The 20,463-nt window shown below is 30.7% G+C and overlaps 1 protein-coding gene and 1 non-coding gene across 3 annotated transcripts; both read right to left on the bottom strand.

The window, feature by feature from the left end:
- Window positions 1-358: 358 nt before the first annotated feature.
- LOC131620882 (potassium channel SKOR-like) lies at window positions 359-12,177 on the bottom strand. Of its 2 annotated transcripts, none has more exons than XM_058892062.1 (13): window positions 11,498-12,177; window positions 7,751-7,975; window positions 7,206-7,269; window positions 6,058-6,397; window positions 5,003-5,298; window positions 4,088-4,168; window positions 3,349-3,447; window positions 2,547-2,768; window positions 2,161-2,346; window positions 1,988-2,063; window positions 1,607-1,901; window positions 1,016-1,134; window positions 359-768 (listed from the first exon to the last, which is right to left on the bottom strand). In XM_058892062.1, exons 1-13 carry the CDS (start codon window positions 11,764-11,766, stop codon window positions 527-529), a joined length of 2,514 nt encoding a protein of 837 aa, XP_058748045.1. In that variant the 5' UTR covers window positions 11,767-12,177; the 3' UTR covers window positions 359-526. The 2 variants fall into 2 exon arrangements, with proteins under 2 accessions (XP_058748045.1, XP_058748046.1); XM_058892063.1 differs by lacking the exon at window positions 11,498-12,177 and adding an exon at window positions 8,317-9,536.
- A 7,749-nt stretch (window positions 12,178-19,926) lies between these two features.
- LOC131621134 (small nucleolar RNA R71) lies at window positions 19,927-20,033 on the bottom strand. Its single transcript, XR_009289464.1, has one exon. It is a non-coding gene; the product is annotated as a small nucleolar RNA R71 (small nucleolar RNA).
- Window positions 20,034-20,463: the final 430 nt, after the last annotated feature.

Here is a 20,463-nt window from a genome sequence, read left to right as displayed (position 1 = left end):
GCCAATTGACGCAATCGGAAGCCTTATGGAATATCAAACACTAAACCTAAAATAAAGAACAGGGTTACAAACACAAACCTATAATAAAACACAGGGTTTCAAGCACAAAATCTGTGAGATAAGCTGGAATCCACCATAACAACAAAGAAAACTTCAAATTTTATTATAGGAAAGATATCCCTTATGACCACGCAAAAGGTCTATAAATATAGAAAACAAAGAAATCCTATTGGGACTTATTGTTCTTTAATTCAAAACAACATTAAATAAAACAAATAAAATAAAACAAATAAAATAGAAATTATTTAAATATTAAAACAAAAATTGCGTAAATATTAAAATGCTTTCCGACGCGTGATTTCTCTGTCGATACGCGCAAGCAATCCTCCTACATTGCGTTGGACATTTACCATAAATTAACTGCATAACATTAATACGATCAAATATTGAGCTTATTTCTATATTACAGCACATTACAAAGAGGCCACATTATTATATGATTGTAAAAGAACCATAATATAATTGCCTAATGTGTTTCAAGGACTAAATACAGTTTCTGATCATCCTTAATCATGCCCACATCAATAATTTTACCAGCATCTTCTGATAAAATACAAGAGTCACTAGAAAATCCTATCTGTTCTGCTGCTGTTTTGATTAGCTCTTCAATGGTGTGTGGAACCCATAATACTATTCCATTTTTTCTACACTCTTTTGGATCCCATGGGTGGAAAGGGAACACTGTGCACTTCTTTGGATGTACTTTATCTGAAAAAAATGGAAGATACATTTAATATTTGAGTTGATTCAAAAAAAATAGATGAGCAGACATAACGAAAGGAAATGCATATCAAATTGGAACTAGAAGTAAATTGGAACGGAGCTATGGAACGGAGCATGGCTTAAGGTAGTGGTGTGTTTGACAGCAAAAGGAGATCACAGGTTACATTGCGTATTCTATTGAACTTCTTACAACCTCTTAAAATAAAAGAAGGCTAACACAACATATCAGTACCTGTAATTTCTTGGGGAAAAGGGTATTCTGTCAACTGAGCAGATTTTGCATCTTCCAGCATCTTTATCAGATTCTTATTTCCACTCATTCGAGCTTCATCAAGCGGAGTATTTCCCCACCTGTTTTGTAGTGAAATGAAAAAGAACAAGTTTTGGTTATGCTAACAAGGAAAAGGAAAGAAACAGAAAACCTATAGTATATTCTAAATAAACCAATTCAGCTAAGTGTTTGGAATTAGGGGAAATATTTCACCTATAATAGACAATTTTGGTGGAATAAGCACTAGTAATGTCTATAAACACCATTAAGAACTCACAAGTCACAACACAATACTGCTAATACCAACGCTGAAGTTCAGATATGTCCAGAGTATGATATTAATGCAATGTTTGCAAAACTATAATTATATGGTTTTGGGGGATGAATTCAAAAAAACAGAAGCCTGGTGCACTACTAAACTATGCTAACCTTAAATAAGCATGTCCCTTTTTAGTTTTCAAGTGAAAACAAGTATTGAACGGTTCCCTACTTGAACCACTAGTCATGCTAGTTTGAACATGTAAAATAAGAAATACTAAAACTGAACAGTACCTGTCTTTAGTAAAAACACTGGCTCCAGCTTCTAATAGCAACTTTGCCATGAAGATTAAACCTTCAGATGCAGCAACATGTAGAGGGGTTCGATAGTCATAATTTTTCAAATTGGGATCCATTCCATTAGATAAAAGCCTTTTAAGATAATCCGAATCTCCTCTTGCAACTGCTTGGCATAAAAAACTACCACCATCATCTATCTTCATAGAGGCCCCTTCCCTAACAAGTAAAGAAGCAATCCGATCGTGTCCATTCTTAACTGCTTCAAGTAGTGGTGTGTTCCCGAAGTTATCTATGGAGGTACCACATTAGTGTTGTTTGCATTACCTTAAATTTAGGTTTGATCCTTGAGTAATATCTTTAAGTTACATAAATTACCTTTGATGTTGATCTCTACACCTTCATGAATTAGGAGAAGTGTGATATCTTCATATCCTCTGCATGCCGCAAGATGCTATTGGATAAACAACAAAGGTCCGTATCAGGCAAGAATTTTTATAAGTGTTTGTAAGTGGAAGTGACATCATAGTAAAAAGTTTCAAGCTCATTACCAAAGGTGACCTTCCATCATAATCTGTCTTCTTTGGATCAGCTCCAGCTCGAATCAAACTTATTAGCTGATACATATCACCATCAAAAGCTGCTCTATTGACCTTCAAAGCAAGTTCAGATTCTAGCTTTCCAATATGAAATGTGATGTCTGACTCCAATTGCTTACCTCTAATAGACTCTTTTCCCTATAAAAATGAGATATTTAGCTGTCTCGTGAATCGTGATTAGAAAATAATTAAATTGTATAATCCAAAAATAAGTAAATCAGTACATCCCTGCCATGTTCAACTAGAGTCTAGAGAATAGCATAATATATTTTTAAATCATGTCAGAGACTCTATTAAAGGGAAAATGATATAAAAAATAATATATAAGACATGGTTACCTCTACAAGATTGTCTAATACTTTCTTCCCATCATAAAAGTATATATCTAAGATATTTGAAAATGATTGTTTATCAAGCCGCAGGACCCTACACAGTTCACAAACACGGACAGTATATGGCTGAGGAATGTTGCAAAGAATAGATATTTCTCCAAATGAACTATTGCGCTCTAAAAGTGAAACAGTTTCTTCGGACCCATCGTCAGCTGTGCCTACTTCTTCCTGCATTGAAACAGTTTTGGGCATTCAATAAACATAAATTGAAATCTGTCTTCTGTTGAAAACTTCCAAAGAATTAGTCCTAAAATTCATATTAAACTTGTTCCTCTTTGATAACCTACTGGATATATGATAAAGCACATTTATTCTATTCTCAAAGCCGCTATTCTCATAAATATTTGTATAAATATGAATAAGTAAGAAAATTCAGCATTATCCAGCAATGCTTGGGAATAAAAAGGTATGAATACCTATGATGCATAAGGGATGCGGACTACTAAAAAGAATCAAGTTACGGATACATCGATAAAAAACCATTTTTTTTTTGTTACACAAAAAAAAAACTAAATTGTTCAATTCATTGCAAAACATCATAATAAAGTTCAAAAAGTAAAAAATTGTGTCAAGTTACAACAACAAAGAAAGTAAAATACATAAGTATTATATTATTACAACAAAAACAACCAAGCCTTATCCCACAGAATATAAATAGTATTATATTATTAAATAAAAAAATTCAGATACCTGGAAGATGAGAAAAGATAAAAATTGCAGAAATGGTTCTGGAAATATAAAATCTTACCAGCACACCATCACAGACAAAATATAGTTGATCAACAGCGTGTCCTTGTTGCATTATGACTTCTCCTGGAAGAAAGAATTCCTCATGGAGCCTAGTAACCTAAGAGATAAAGGAACATAAATTATTATCACTTGACATTGCACGTGCAGGAAACGATAACAGACAATTTAGAAACTCTCATTAAACAAAGGTGCCACTATTCTTATTCAATCTGGAGAAGAGGCCCATACTAGCAAGTTTTATTATCACTACAAAGTTCAACCTTGAATGTAAAAGTGGCAGTATCAATATAAAGTTTCTACATGTATATAAAATATTTACATGATACACACATATTATATAGTCGAAATATAACAAATAAAAGTTATGTATATACATGCATGCACACATACATGATTTATATATTGAGAGGTGGGGGGAGAGAGGAGTAAAATAAGTGAAAGCATAGTTAATTTTTGTGAAAAGAGGTTGAAAACATAGTATTAAGTAGGAAAGAAAGACTGTTATTTAGATAGTTTTTCTTTGGACGAAAATTTGTTCTATCCCTACAGTTTGTTGAGTAACAAGTGTTTGGATTTTTGTCTTGTTACTCACCCCTAAGTTTTAGTTGTAACTTGTAGATTGTAGATTTAGTCCAAAAAGCTAAAGAGAGCTTTAAGCTTTATTCACCAAAAATACAGATGATACAGATATAACTTTATCATGATATATGCTAGGCAATGGGGAAAACATTACTTACAATCTGGTTGATGAATTCTGAAGAGCATTCTTTAAAAAGAGGAATGTTTTCAATATATGGCAAATACAATGATTGGGATATCTGCAAAAAGTAATTAGTCTGTTACACAAAAGCCTACAAACCAGCCAGATGCTTTCATGGAAAAAGTGAACAGATACAACTCCAGCAGAAAATTTGTTGGGACTGGGTGGTGTAGGAAATAAACAGAAAAATATGAATTTTTTAAAGCATAAGATTGAACAGAAAAGTGAATCTAGCTTATAATATGATGGTTCAAATTAAAATAGTTCGTTAGTGAATATCAAGAAAAATATACAATATACACGTGTCTATTCATTTTAGTTTAAAAGTTTAACCTATCACAATTTTCAATTGAATAGTGAATATAAAAAAAATACACTAATGTGAAAAACACTCACAGTATAACATGTCATCTCTTTAAAACCTAAAATGTTTCTTACCTACGTTGAGAAAAGATGTATGGAGATGTTTCTAATAAGCATCAGTAGGAATTTAATGTAGTGATAAATAATTTATGGGAGTATTTAACTGAAATTTCTTTTATATATGAATACTTAGCAAATTCTATACTTTCAAATAGTATCAATTATTGCATATTTATCATGCACTTTCCTTACAAATTACCAACAATAAGTGAATTCATCATAAATTTGAAAGGTATAATCAATAGAGATAAAACATAGGGAAATTCCACAAGTAAAACCAATAAAACTTAATTCCAGTAAACAAATTGAGATTGAATATCAACAAGCATTGAAAGCATAAGGCAAAGCAAAATATTGTAGAAAGTGAAATAAATAGGAACAATGACAACAATGGTTTCCATAACTAATCATAAATGATGTTCAAACTAACCATAAATGATGTTTAAAGCCCTCTTCTTTCTCTTATTACCTTAGATCGAATAGAAATGGGAATGTCCTTAAGGACAGCAGCGTCGGTGTAGCTGCTCTCAAACTGCAAGCGAACATGACCCTTTATTTGTTCACGGATATCCCTACCAAGTTTATTTCTATTCATATATTTCATCAAATCTGTCATCCTGTCCCTAAACTTTTCAGTCTTTGATCCCTTGACTATTAAAGCCGTCATGTTACCGATCAAATAAGCACCAAGAACCATATCAAATGAAACATAAACCATTATGAATATCATCTCCCTCATATTTACAGCATGTATATCACCATAGCCTGTGGAAGAAAAGAAATTTGCAATCATGATTCATTCAAAATAACTTTCCGAGAGAGATAAGATATTATACAATTTGGACACTATAAAATTACTGAGGTCAATACAAATAATACATGGACCTAGAAACCCATAGTAGAGGTTTTCATAACTGCCGGTTCATTCCTTTAACCAAGAAAAGCTTCAGCAGATGCAGACAAGGTAACAGCAGCTGTGTCAAATATGAACTAAGGTTTACATTTCAATTTGTGCTGATATGGCTCACCAGGCCAGTAATTTCATAAAAACTGGTTCTTTTGAGATTTGGTCGGCGAGAAAACAGTGGCTGAGTTTCAGATATGACAACACATCATTGACATGCTTATCAGTAGAATTCTGTGATTACTTATGACCAACAACTACAATCAAGACTTACGCTACCAAGTGTAGTTGGTTACAGGATTAAATCATATAACCCTATATCCATTTAATTTAGTGTTAAGTCTTTTTAAATGGTTTCTTTCTCCTACAATTTTCTTCAGACTACCTCTAATCCTTTTTAGGAATTTCTTTCATCTTTATCCAGTATGTTATAGATATGTCAAAGTTCTACAATTAGCAACCAATCGTCAGATCACCCCTCTTCTTTAATCTAGGCTTATGTGACCAACTATTTAAATACTGGAAGCAGACCACTACATAGGCTGGGTAGAGATAACTAATGCTAGACAACATGAAAATCATTCTGCATTGCGAATTAAATTTTAAAGAAAGAAACCTACCAACAGTAGCCATCGTAACAATAGCAAAATACATTGATGTTGTGTAGCGCTTCCAAAGATCAATTTCTCTGAATTTTGAATAACTATAGTCACCCAGTTTCAAACTTCCTATCCACGTGTAACCCTCTTGCGATTCAGGTAGTGTAGTAGCCAAATAATAGAAAATGCAAGCTGCGGTGTGGGTGCAGTAGAGTTCAACAACTAAAAGCTTCACAATCCGAGCAATAATGTAATTGACACGTATGTCTTTTTCCAAATTCCTGAAAAATTGCACGACTCTCTGCGCCCTATATAATCTGATCCACAATAGGAACCTCACTTCCTCTCTCCGTCCACAAGCCTGTTCATTAAAGGTTATCTTGGTGCTTAGAGCAAGAATGATGAACTGAAAACTTTCAACAATAAAGAACTTGCTACAAAACCAGAAGTCATAAATGACAAAAGCCTTTAATAGGTTAGTATAACATATGCCGTTCTTTGTCTTCACAGGCCATGTCAAATTGTCATAAAACCACAAAGCCAACATCAACCTTAACTGTTTAGCTGAATAAGTTGCAGAGAGTCTCACAAGTGCAACCTAATGCTGTAAGCAACATGACTAATGACTAATATACATTAACTAGCATGATGCTTAGTTAAGAAAAAGAAGCACAAGAAAAGAACCATGACATATATGCCATTGCTATAGAACAGAAATGAAATGCTCAAAATGCTTCATCACCCCAACATCAAAGTGTTATTTGTTTTTCAATTTCAAGTATAGAGACAACCTATTAAGATATTTAGCAATTTATGTCTTTTCCATGATTAACCAACTAATAGTTGCCTAGTTGAACTAGACATTTGACTCGCTAATTTTTTATACATATTACAATGATTTAATCAAATCCCAATAAAACCTCCATGGCTCAATGGAAAGTTCAAGAAAAAGTAAAATGATGACAAAGGTTCCTCTATTTCTGGCATCTGACATTTTATTGCTAACTGAAAAAAAAAAAAAAAACTAAATGCCTAGAACCACTGTGAAATGTGAACAGGCATTATATAAAACATCTTAGAAACAACGTTTAGAATGATTATAAATTAAAGAGGCCAAAACAATCCTCAGGCAAACAATGCAAATAAGGTTTATCCAGAAAAATTAGAACCTTGTAGATGAGGTCCCAGGGCATACATCCAAGAAGATCAATGACAAAACTAGATTTTAGATACCTGCAGAAAAGAAAAAAAAGGAAGGCATAAATCAATTAAAAAACAACCCAATACCCTGACCACTATCGCATTTCAGCACTTATCAACAACGATCAAATATCTAAGATATTTAAATGATCTAAAGCTTTCACCAGGACTATATTAAAGCCATGGTCATACACAGTTTGATTCTGTGCAATCCTTCTACCAGTCATGCCATTAATCTAACACCTGAAGACTTGGGATGGAGGGGCCAGAGAAGATCGAAATCTGGAGCATGACCTGGGAGGCCCAATAATCTCTGATAAGCCCTGATACTGTCTTAAAATTTAGGTAGTACCTAACTCAACTCTAAATATCGACATGTAAAATGACGGACATCTCCCACCTATAAATACGGTTTATGACCATATATCATCCGACATGTGACTCTAAACTCAAATACACCAACAAAGCATTAAGATGGTGGCAATTAGAAGAACATCATGAGGTGTAAATTTACCGCAGAGCAATAGGAGTACGCCTGTAGACCATGTGATAGGTTTGACTGTCTCTAAAAGCGACAAAGAACTGCAAAACAATGTCTACAAGAAAAGCTATTTGTCCTATGATGTCCAGTATAAAGAGATTCTCTGGCAGGCCACGAAAAAATCCAAACTCCATTGGGGTGAAGAATGATGAATATACTGCCCATAATAATATGAACTTGATCCATGCCCGATACCACCTGCATTGCTCATAAATATCAGCATCAATCAATTTAATCTTCCATTAATTGAGGCAAAGTATTTATCAATACTCGAGGGGCATAAGCAGATGTTGTGATGTGTTATGATTCTCATTGTAATTAAATTAGGATTAAATAGTCTTTGCTAAGTTGGGATTAATTAGTCTTTATGTGAAAATAGGAGCACTCATTTGTACTTGAATATTCAGACTTTTTTTATATCTTCATGAGTTTATCAGAGCTTAGGTTTTCAGCTCTCTTTTTTCCTCATGTGAATTTCCTTTATATGCGCACGCAATAGTACTAATTTGAAATTAAACTGCTGGAAAAACGCACAGTACCGAATAAAAACGGGTCAATTTTTGTTCAAGTTGCGTCTGTGGATTTAATTAACATGGAACCGACTCCCCGCCGATAGCTCATCCACCATCTCCGGTCAACAGCCATCTTCAAGGCCAGACATACATCTCGCCACCAGAACGCCTGAACGCATCCCGCCGACGCGTACAACGGGAAATTCCATGCCTTTGTGGTGGCGTTTCGCCCCCTTCATTTTTCCTTTTCTTCACCGTGTGCCTCCTCCAACAGCCTCGTTCAACCACGGTGTGCAGCCCCCTGCTGTTGTGAACTTCTCTCACGTGCTCCCATGTCTGCTCTTTTTCTGTATTTAAAAATATTATTATTATTATTATTATTATTATTATTATTATTATTATTATTATTATTATTATTATTATTATTATTATTATTATTTAACTATTTAAAAAATTGGCTCCAATTTTTTTTTGCTTGACGATGGCAAATAAGTCCATACTCCCTGTTATAAACAATTATTTTTGGGACGGTTCAAAGTTTTGGACTCCATCTTCTATGGTTCTATCCGCACTATCTTTGACATGGGCGCGAGAATTAATATAATTTTTTTTGGTAATTTTTAAACTTAAAGTGGAAAGTGTAAGTTAATTTCTCAACAATTGTCACTCATAGTTTTGCTTAGGGGTGGCAAAAACGGGTCCGGCTCATTGGGAAAGTCTGTTCTGTCCGCACTTTTACGCGGGGCGGGACAAAGTTTTAGGTCTACTTCCTTTAATGTGTCCGCTCCGCTTCGCTCCGTCTCGTTTTTTTGCGGGCATTAGCTTTTTCATACAATTTTATTATTTTTAGGCTTAAAAGATTCATTCTCTGCGGGTTTTCCCGCCCCGCTCTCATTTTTTTGCGGGGCGGGACAAAATTTTAAACCCGCACAATCAAATATGTCTGTCTCACCCCGCCCCATTATTTCCATGCTTTTGCGGGGCGGGCCTAAATGGGACGGGCTTGCCCGTTTGCCACCATGTCTTTTACTATTATGTATTTATTATTTAGACAAAATTAAGATTAGAAATCAGAATAGGTTGAGTCGAGCTACTTTTGTTAAATTTAAGTTTAATCTATTGAAAATCTTTAAAATTTAAGTTTGATTGGTAATTTATTATATGTTTATTTTTAAATTTAAGTCTAAACTTTTTAAAGTTTAATTGACTTATTAGTTATTAGCATGTTTAAAAACTTATTTTATTTGAATATTAATAAAAATTAATTTAATTAATGTTTATTATCAAATTAAAAAACAGTAAAGTTAATTATTTATTTGCATTGATTTATAAAAGCAACATCGGATATCTGATCATAAAAACAACACATGACACCTATTGATTTTTTTTAGGTATTGAATTTATTTAATAATATAGATTTTATAATATTATTTATCTGAGAGAACTTATAAAAATAATATTTATAAAATTTTATTAATTTATTTTTATAATTTTTTAAAATAATTAAAAAAAATATATTTTAAATCAAAATACAGAAAAATAATATAATTATTCATATTTATTTAAATATATCAATTTTGATTTGTTTTTTATAAACCGTGTCTTAATTCCTTTAATTAAATAGACTTTTAAATTTTTTTAAATATTTTCTATTTAAAAAGAAAAATCTGACATCAACATATTGACTTAAAAACTAGATCTCCTATCAAACTAGACAAAAAGAAAAGTAGGCCTTCAATTAATTGTTTTTTTAATATCATACTTAAAAAAGTTTTCATTTTTAATAAGGGAAATCGTGTGCCAGAGGAAAAACAGTCCCCTGGGTCGCACGTAAAAGGTTTATTTTTCTTTAAAAGTATTATTCATAACCTAAAAAAATAAAAAATCTTTAAAGTACGGTAAACATAGCATCAAATATTTGTTATGTTATTCTAATTAAAACTCTATTATCAACTATATTTCAGACTTATTTGACATCATTATATGGTGTCTTTTTACCAAAATAAAGAATAAAGCATTTTTCTCTGAATAATGATGTGTTTAAATGTTTCAAATTTGTATTAATTATCTAATAAAACATAAAATTGATAATATTACGGCATGCCGATCTTTTATATAATCTCTGGTAAAAATCACTACTCTTTTACTCAATTATGTTGGTAAAACTTTACTTTTAAATAATTTATTGTTTTTTTCTTCTCCTTTTCCAACTTATTATCTAAGAAAATTAAAAATTTCATCTTTAACCGTTTAGCAAGCTGATCTCATAACTAATATTATTGCCTTATTATATTAAGCTAATTTTATTATTTTAATTATAGTATATCTTTTATCTCTAGGTAATCTTTACACTTACGACCCATCTTTCTACATGTAATGATATTGTTTATTCACAAGAATACAAAAAAATAAATATAAAATTTTAATTGTTATTTACTTTGTGTTTAAAATATGACAATAATCAAATTTTATTTCAAATAAAATCGGAAAAATAAAAATATAATACTATTCTAAAATTTTAATTTTTTTTAAATAAAAAACAAATGTTATTGAGTTTTATAAGAAATTATTTTTATGGATTTAGTTTAATAAATATTAAACCGATTAATTCTACCTGATTTATCTGATAAACTGATTTAATCGAATTTACTAAAAATCAAAATTGTATCAATTATAATTGAGTCTTTAAAATAAAACCGTAATTTACGTTGAATTTAAATTTTGAACTCAATATCAACTCAAACCGACCAATTGTTCCGCCCTAATTTCACTTTCACTTTCGAATATATAAATTCGTGCCATGTGATGATGTGATTGTCATTACTTGACCTGTAACTATAATTAACAATAAAAAAATCTAATGTAAGATCATTATTCATTCCTAAGATAAGATACATATAAAAAAGCCTATGACTCATCTAGGAGCGATGCACAATAACGCAAAACTCACATCACATGACTTGCGTAGACAGCCAAAGAAAAACAGCACCTCCACGTATGCTGATTTAAACTTACCGCCATTTTAGTCCACAAAGCATAAAAACACTAATCAGACAGCATAATCTCCTGACCCTACCATTACTCTCCCCTAATTAAGTAACTTCCTAAACTAGCATTATTTAATTTTCAGTAGTTACTACGGATTTCAGTGAATAGTAACTTAAAACGAAACGGAAAATTAAAAACAGAGAGATGTAAGGTAACTAACCTGTTATCAGGATCAATAACGAATTCATGAAAAAGAGCTTGCCGACTGAACTTTCTCCAACCAATTTTTAACCCTAACTCTTTCTCTATCAGATTGAATCTGCTTCCTCTTGATGCTTTCAATCCATCTCGAACTTCATGAACTTCGTATTCTCTTTCATATGAAAAAGATGAACGTGTAAAAGAAGGAGATCTTGAGCATGTCGCCGTTTGCTTGTTCTTGTTTCTCTCTTCTTCAACCTCTTCCTTCATCTCCTTCTTATCGATCATATCAATCTATGCAATATTTTCAAAAAAAAAAAAATTAAACGGTTATTAAGTTTCTGTTTCTGAATCTGGATGAATCTAGGATAAAACTGATTAAAGTCGCGTTGTTGATGATTGGATTAATGTGTATAACAGAGAGATAGTAACGGCAATGGTATTAATGGTGGTTGAATGAGAAGGATGAAAATGGAAATGAAAAGAAGTATGTGGAAATGGAAAGAAATCACGAGAAGGATTTGAAAAAATGGTCACGAGATGTGTGAATTATATAGTAAAGGTAGGGTACTGATTCTGTTTGAGGATAGGTTTATGATGTGAGTGCAAAAAGGAAAGGGATCGTGTTCGAGTTTGTTGGAGGGGATATATGAAAGAAAGAAACCGAACTTGGATTTCCTTCTCTGCTCTGATACCGGCGTGGGATCGCATTTTATACATATTTCAGGGGCACCCAAATTGAGGACACCCAAATTGAAAAATAAAATTAAAAAAATAATATTTTTGACATTGATGTAAGCACGGTTCAAAAATACATAAACAGTGTTATTATATTTTTTTAATTTTTAATTTAAAAAAAAAAATTTATTTTAATTAACAAAATGTTAAAATTAGGTTAATACAGTTTAGAGTTTGTTTAATATATAATTTGACATAAAAAAATAGTTTTAAGTTATAAAATAAAATTGATTAATTGAATATTATTAGTTGGTTAATATAACTTATAATTGTGTTATTAAATATTCGGATATTAAAAACTAAATCTTACATGATAAATCAACTTTGATTAATATTATGTATAAAATTAATTAATATAATTAATAACTTGATTAATTATAAAAATATATTAAATAATAAAATATAATTGAATAATTAAAATATATTATTCAATATATTAAAATATATTAAATTATTAAAATATTAAATATAAAAATATATTAAATAATAAAATAAAATTGATTAATAAATTATAAACGTTAATTATTACATTTATATATTAATGTCAGAATAAGGTTAATATTATGTATTTTATTAAGTAACGCAATAGTAAAATTAATTAATAAATTATTAATAAAATAATTGGAAAATGATATAAATTGTGACCGATACATTTGTGAAATTGATTAATAACAAAATTTTATATTTTATATAAAATAAATTTTAAAAGTTAATATTTAAAAGAATTTAAAAAATAATATCATTTTATTAATACGGTATAAATATTAATTTAAAAAAAAAGTCAACATTGTTAAATTATACTATACCCTTAAATATGTGTATAACTATAAGGTATGAGAAATGCTAGCAACACTCTCTTTTCAACATTCTCTCCAACACCCACCTTCTTATTGGTTTAAACATGTGTGGGTCCTAATACTTTATGTGGGATCCATTTCCAAAGCAAGAGACCCACACATGATCTAACTAAGAAAGTGAGTGTTGGAGAGGAGAGAGCGTTGAAAAGAGAGTGTTGTCAGCACTCTTCATAAGGTATTGAAGAAGTTAAAATTAAAATCATGTTAATGCAGAAGTTAAATAGATAAACCAACATTCATATAGTTATTAAATTTATGAAAAAATGTCGGTAAGTAATGAGCAAAGTAAGGGATGTAATCGTTTGGTTTGAAGAGAGTATATTTTAAGTGAATAAAGTTTAGGAATATCAACTTACCTCCGTTAGCGGGAATTTCCGTGAGAATTTTATAGTTGGAGTCCTAAAGATGGAGAATTTTCTTTCCGCGAGAATGAGAATGAGGAACAAAGTCTCTCCGAAGATACTTTGAGGACGGGGGTGGCGTAAATATTTTCCGTCCCGTAGAGTTCCCATTCCGCCTAAAATAGAATAGTGTCCTTAATTTATATATAATTTTAAATTATTATGTAAGTTTATTTGTCATTTCATATATATATATATATATATATATATATATATATATATATATATATATATATATATATATATATATATATATATATTATGTAAGTAAGTAAAATAGTGAGATCTAAATAATTATTTCAATTTTTTTAATTTGAAATTTTGATGGTCATGACACTAAATATAGATTAAATATTATTAAAATAATATATTTATCTTAAATGATTAATTTCTTGTGGTTAGTGTTTAAAGCTTTTACTATTAATTTAGTTTAAAATAATAAATTAAAAAAAATCATGTTTATGAATCTTTGTATGAACTTTGGAAATCCGTGGGGACCTGCGAGGACGGGGATGAGAGAGAAAATTCCCCATAACTGAGATCCAAAGCAGAAGAATAGATTCGAGGGCGGAAATTATAATGGGAATATATCTCCCGCCACTGCCCCGCCCCATTGACATCCATAATTAAGTTCCCACTATCCCTACCTTTTCATTTTTTACTTTTTTTTAAAAAAAAAAACATTAATTTTCCAATCATTCTCTCCTTCTTTAACGGCTCAGCTTAAACAATCAGGTCTTAAAAATTTCATGCCATTCTCCTACATATTTTATTTAAAGAAATCACAAAAAATAATTATAAAAAAGAAATCACAAAAATAAAATTGTTCATAAACTTAAAATAAAATTAAAATTGGATATTATGTGATTTTTTTTAATGTATGTTTAGTTCCACTTCTACAAGAGTGTCTTTGTTTTAAGGTTTCAAATTATATTCTTTATAATAGTATTTCCAGGATTATTATTCCTAGAATTATTATTGTCACTTATGTGCTTAGAAATTAAGGTTTCCTAAATATAATTGTAAATTTGTTTAATTTAAAATTAAAAAAAATATAAATAAAAATAAATGTGATTAGTAGTGGGAAGTTATAATTGGTTGAAATTATTCACATGAGAATGTTATTTTCCCACCATTTATGCCTTAGAATAAAAATAAAAGAATCATATAAAAATAAGATTCCTTGAAATAAAAAGTTCATTGGAATAATTTTTTTAAACTTGAATCAAATATAGAAATCTTGAATTCCCATAGTCCTGAGAATATTTTTTCTAATTTTGAAACAAACACACCCCAAAATTGAGAATCAATTTGATATGAAATTGATTACGAATAATGTTGTGGTGTTTGGTATTTTAAAAGTAAAATTGATTTTACGTTTAGAATTGATTTTATTTAAAGATGGAATATGTTATTTTTATCTCTAGAATTTATTCGAGTGATTTTTACACAAAAAATTATTGTTGAATTCTTTTTTACATAAATATATTCAAACATTAATCAATTCTAATAAATTCAAGAGTTTAAAGGTAGTGCACTTGACAGTGTAAACTAAATTTACACATGCATCCAATTAAAATCCTTACACTTGTCATGTCATATTAATTTTTTAAAATTAAAATTGTGTTTTAATTGGATACATGGTTGTGATTGGTTGACAGTGTAAAAATATTTTATAATATCCCTTTTTCTCTAAATTCAATCATTTTAATATCAATTTTATCAAATTCAATTATATTTTTTAAGAAAAGAATAAAAAAAAAAAGTAAAACGAATAACTTTTTTCTCCTCTTTTTATCATCAATGAGATAAGCCATCATTAATCAATGAATATGAATTAAAGACGTCTAATCAAAATGTTGAAAATTAAAATAAATTAATTAATTAATATAAATGGAGAGAAAAGAGTTTCTGTTACTGCGTTGCAGACCCAATTATCATTTTAATCATCATTCATAGGCATTACTTAGATTTCAAATTATGTTAAAATTTATAAAATAATTTATCTTTCAGAAGTTAATGAATGCTTGTGGAATACTCCTTCTGTTCCAAATTATAAAATATTTTTTTTTATTCATTGAATAAGTGATGTATTGAATCTAGAGAGTGAATTCTCTTATAATTTGGGATGAAGAGAGTATGTGTGAATATTCAAAGTGTGAAAAAAATTTGATTTTTGAAAAATTTATTTGAACAAATTTATTATTATTATAATTAAATTTTAAATAAATTTGATGGTAGATTTCAAATTATGTTAAAATTTATAAAATGATTTATCTTTCATAAGTTTTAGAAATTTACTGTTCTCTGTTTTCGTGAAGTTTTAATGAATGCTTGTGGAATACTCCTTCTGTTCCAAATTATAAAATAAATTTATTTTTTTATTCATTGAATAAGTGATGTATTGAATCTAGAGAGTGAATTTCTCTTATAATTTGGGATGGAGAGAGTATGTGTGAATATTCAAAGTGTGAAAAAAATTTGATTTTTGAAAAATTTATTTGAACAAATTTATTATTATTATAATTAAATTTTAAATAAATTTGATGGTAGAGATTTTCTAAGGTATGATTAGAAATATCTAACAAAGTAATATTTAGTTAAAATAGTTTTAAAATTTCCTATCAAATAATATTTTAAAATAGATAAGATATTACACTCGATTGATATTCTTAAGAGTCTCGAGTAAGGTGAAAATATGTGAGATCAACAAATATACCTTACGATTTAGCATACACACGTTTAGACCAGTTCAAACTTTTCTTTTAAATCGAAAAAACGTAGATTTTTTTTATAAATCTATTTTGTTAAAAATAATATGCCACATATCATAAAAAAAAGTTTTTTAAATTTATCTGATCGAATTATTGAAATAAATATAAATAATTTTATTATCATTATTATTCTATTATATTTGTATTTTGAATTGAAATTAAAAAACTTAGTTATCTTAAAAAATTGTAAAAGTTATTTTCATAAGTTCTCTCAAATTTATGTTAATAGATAAAATTGAATAAGTCAATGCAAATAAGCATTTAGAGTCAGTTTGTCTAGTCTTTTTCTTTTAATTTTTTTATAATATTGCCCCTATTATTTTGGTCCCTACAAAAATTTTATGCATGCATTTTAATCCCTACTAATTTTGAAAATTTTGAAAATTATTTAATTACCCTTTAACTTTAAAATTTTAAAATAATTTTCATACATGTTTAGAATACTGTAAAATATTTATTTACCAAATTTTGGAATTTTTTAAAATAAAGAAGAATTAAATATAATTTTTTAAATTTCAAAAGATAATGATAAAAGTACTGAAAATCTCGACTTAGAAATCAAATTTTGAGTTTCTTTTTTTTCAATGATTTTTTTATAACATTTTAAACATGTCTGCAAAATAATCATTCAAAAATACACATTGATTTAACATGATAGACTAAAATCACGTGGACAATAATTTTGTAAGGACCAAAACATCTCATTTTTTATAGGGAACAAAAGAAAAATTTAGTAATTTTATAGAGACCTACATAATTTTGTAACCTACATAATTTTGTGTAAAATGTTTTACAAAGAAATTTTTTATAAAAGTTTTTAATAACAATTCAATCCGAATAGTTATTCTTAAAATGATATTTTAGATACTTCATCATTTTTATTGAAACTTCTTTTGATGTCAAAATTTCAAAAAATTATTTAATTTTGAAACTAACTTTTTTTTGGATCTCCCCAACTTGAACTTGTTTTTCCTCAATTAAGGCCTAACAAACTTAAAGAATCAAAAGTAATCAACCAAAGAATCATGTACCAACAAGGTTTGAAAAACAAAACAATTGTATGGTCCAAAATTTAACAATGTGAATGCAAAAGAATGCTTACCACTATACTACAACGACACATAAAAACAAAACGAATCCTAAGTACAAAAATCATGCAAAAGATTCTAAAACAAAACAAGCTCAATCAATAATCACACCTAACAAAAATTCATCGGTAGATGAAGAACACGCAAAATGAGGGATTTTCACTCGACAATCTTGCAAACAATAGACAAAATTGTGCATTCATCCAAAAATCACATTGAAACTACAAAAGTGATAACACGATTTTATATCGTATATTTAGCCTAAAATCCATAGATATTTATAGCATTTTCCGTTTATTATGTTAATTTATTATGATATTACGCGTGTATTTGCTTTGTTTCAGGTTTTACACTTCAATTACGACTATTTGCGAAAAGGAAAGAAAATCGAGCTTAAATGACCAATATCTATGCTTAAAAGACGAAAAGGGGTGCTGAAACGAAAGAGGGGTGCAATTTGGACCCAAAAGGCCCAAAAGAGCAATCAAGCCCACGAAGGAAGACGCACGTCTCTGCCACCTCAGCAAAGGGGAGACGCACGTCTCCACCTCCCTAAAAGATCTCCACTTGAGACGCACGTCTCAAGTCAAAGTGCTGCCTCCCTGAAGAATCGGAGACGCACGTCTCCACGTCCTGGTCTGCAAAAAGCTCCCCTTTTCACGCAAAGCAACTGCATACCTCCTCCTATAAATAGGACCTGTCACTTCACTTCAATCTGTCCGATTTCCTGCCAACGAAGTGCTGCCGAAATTGTACCGCGAACTGCTTTTCCTTATTCTGCTTTCATTTAACCGTCTATTTTCTCACAACGATTTCTACACTGGAAATTGTTGTGAACTTTTCATAGATCTAGCCTTACGTTAGGTTTATCGCTTTATTTTCCTTGTTTTTATTTTCTGCCATTTAAATTCCGAAGAACGATCCAGCCAACCTGTGGTGGAAGTTCGAGTACTTCAAGATTCAATTCAATCCAGATTTATTTTAATTCAGGTTTTTTATTTACCGCCTTATTTATATTATTTATTTGCATGATATATTATATGCCATTTAATATGCTTATTATTATGAACCGAACCGATTTATGCATGTTTAATCGTATTAATATGTCTGGCTAAAATATTAAAGGTGTCGGTATGTAGAGTAAGTTAACCATAGGGGTCCGAAATAAATTGGCTTAAATTATGTTTTATTAATTATCACTTATTTTTGGTTTATATGTCTAGTTTGATTAGTAAGTCTTAAAACCAATAGAGCGAAAGTTTGAGGGATTAGGACGGTCAAAGGTTAAAATCAATAGAGCGAAAGTTTGAGATCTTTAACTGGATAGTAGACATAGGACATTAGTTTTAAGGATGGCGAAAGCGTATTAAAACTAATTGGAACTTATTTATTTTCAAAAATTGTTTTTACACTCGAGCGGGATGGCGAAAGCGTACGTTAGGGATATTAGCATGTTCCGAGTCAACAGAGCGAAAGTTTGAGATTAGGAGATTTAAATAGATAACGACCTCGTAAAATAGGCATTTTATTAATTACATTGTTTCCAAAAAGCTCTTCTAAAATCTAATGGGATGGCGAAAGCGTACATTAGGATTAGGATAGTAGTCTGACTCAACAGAGCGAAAGTTTGAGACGAGGATTTTTAACCAATTGCAATTAGTAAAGATTTTTAATTTAATTATGCAAAAGCCAATGGACCTTCGGATTACCTTTAGTTAAACGAAATACATACTGATACCTGTCTTTTATTATTATTCTTTATTCTCTCACAATCACTTTCCCTTAGGAACAATCGAAATTTTAGTACTCCTAGCTTTACATAGTAACCTTAGATAACGGTAGATCGATTCATAGTCCCTGTGGATTCGATATCTTTTAAAACTACACGACACGACTGTGCACTTGCAGTTATCAGATTTATAGACACGTAAAGTCGCGATCAAGTTTTTGGCGCCGTTGCCGGGGACTATTTAAGTCGATATCGTAACTCACTGTTACACCGTAGAGACTAGGAAAATTCTTCCCTTTCTTTTTGAACGATTGTATGCCAAATACTCGTTCACAAGGAGGAGACTTAATACAACGAATTAACGAGATCGAACGTTTCATTAACGTTAAACGTCGAGCTCGCAACCTTCCCGAAGTAGCAGAAATTCCGATTAATCAGGAATTGATTTTTACTGATCAAATCAATCAAATCACCCCGAAGTTAGAGATGGCTGCTATTCGTCCTCTTAGAGACTATGCCGCTCCTTCGCGCGCTGAACCGCATTCAAGTATCGCACCACCTGCGATTGAAGCGAACAATTTCGAGCTGAAACCTTCACTGGTCCAAGCTGTTCAACAGAATCAATTCTCTGGAAGCCCTGTAGACGACCCCAATCTCCATTTATCTGTGTTCGTGCAATACGCCGACACTATCAAAGCCAACAACGTTAGTTCCGAAGCTATTCGATTACGCCTTTTTCCTTTCTCCTTGAGAGATAGAGCGAGAGCGTGGCTTCAATCCCTGCCTTCCAATTCCATAACTACGTGGGACGAATTGAAGAGAGTATTCTTAGCAAGATACTTTCCGCCTAGCAAAACTGCTATGCTTAGAGGTCAAATCAACGGATTTACCCAGAAAGATAACGAATCGCTTTTCGAAGCTTGGGAACGTTACAAGGACATGCTTAGAATATGCCCTCATCATGGACTCGAACCATGGCTGATCATCCATACCTTTTATGGTGGTCTCTTATATAACACTAAAATGACTATAGATGCCGCTGCTGGCGGAGCATTAATGGACAAACCCCATGATGAAGCATACAAACTCATAGAGAACATGGCACAAAACCATTACCAATGGGGAGGAGAACGCGCCGCTCTAGAGAAAGCCCAAACCAAAGGAGGAATGTACGAAATTAGTGGTATAGACCGCGTTAACGCTAAAGTAGACGCTTTAACTCAAAAGATCGAGAATTTGACCATCACTCCTTCAGCCACCGCTGCCGCTGTAGCACCTAACTGCGAGATTTGTGGATTGACTGGGCATGTAGTTGCTGAATGCCAACTCTTGACTGGAGTCCCATCTGATCAAGTAAATTACGCTCAAGGAAACCCTTATTCTAACACGTACAACCCT

The sequence above is a fragment of the Vicia villosa genome, linkage group LG7 (genome assembly GCF_029867415.1).
Source record: "Vicia villosa cultivar HV-30 ecotype Madison, WI linkage group LG7, Vvil1.0, whole genome shotgun sequence".
NCBI lineage: Eukaryota > Viridiplantae > Streptophyta > Magnoliopsida > Fabales > Fabaceae > Vicia > Vicia villosa.
Note: the sequence above shows the minus strand (reverse complement) of the source record. Positions and strands in the feature narration are given on the sequence as shown.

Bases quoted from the DNA above. Each gene is read 5' to 3' on its own strand.
- LOC131620882 (XM_058892062.1), bottom strand. From the start codon at position 11,766: ATGATCGATAAGAAGGAGATGAAGGAAGAGGTTGAAGAAGAGAGAAAC. The intron at 7,976-11,497 runs GTTAGTTACCTT...TGAGCAATGCAG, and splicing joins GTTATTGATCCTGATAACAG to GTGGTATCGGGCATGGATCA. The intron at 3,448-4,087 runs GTAAGTAATGTT...TTTATCTCTTAG, and splicing joins CAGAATTCATCAACCAGATT to GTTACTAGGCTCCATGAGGA.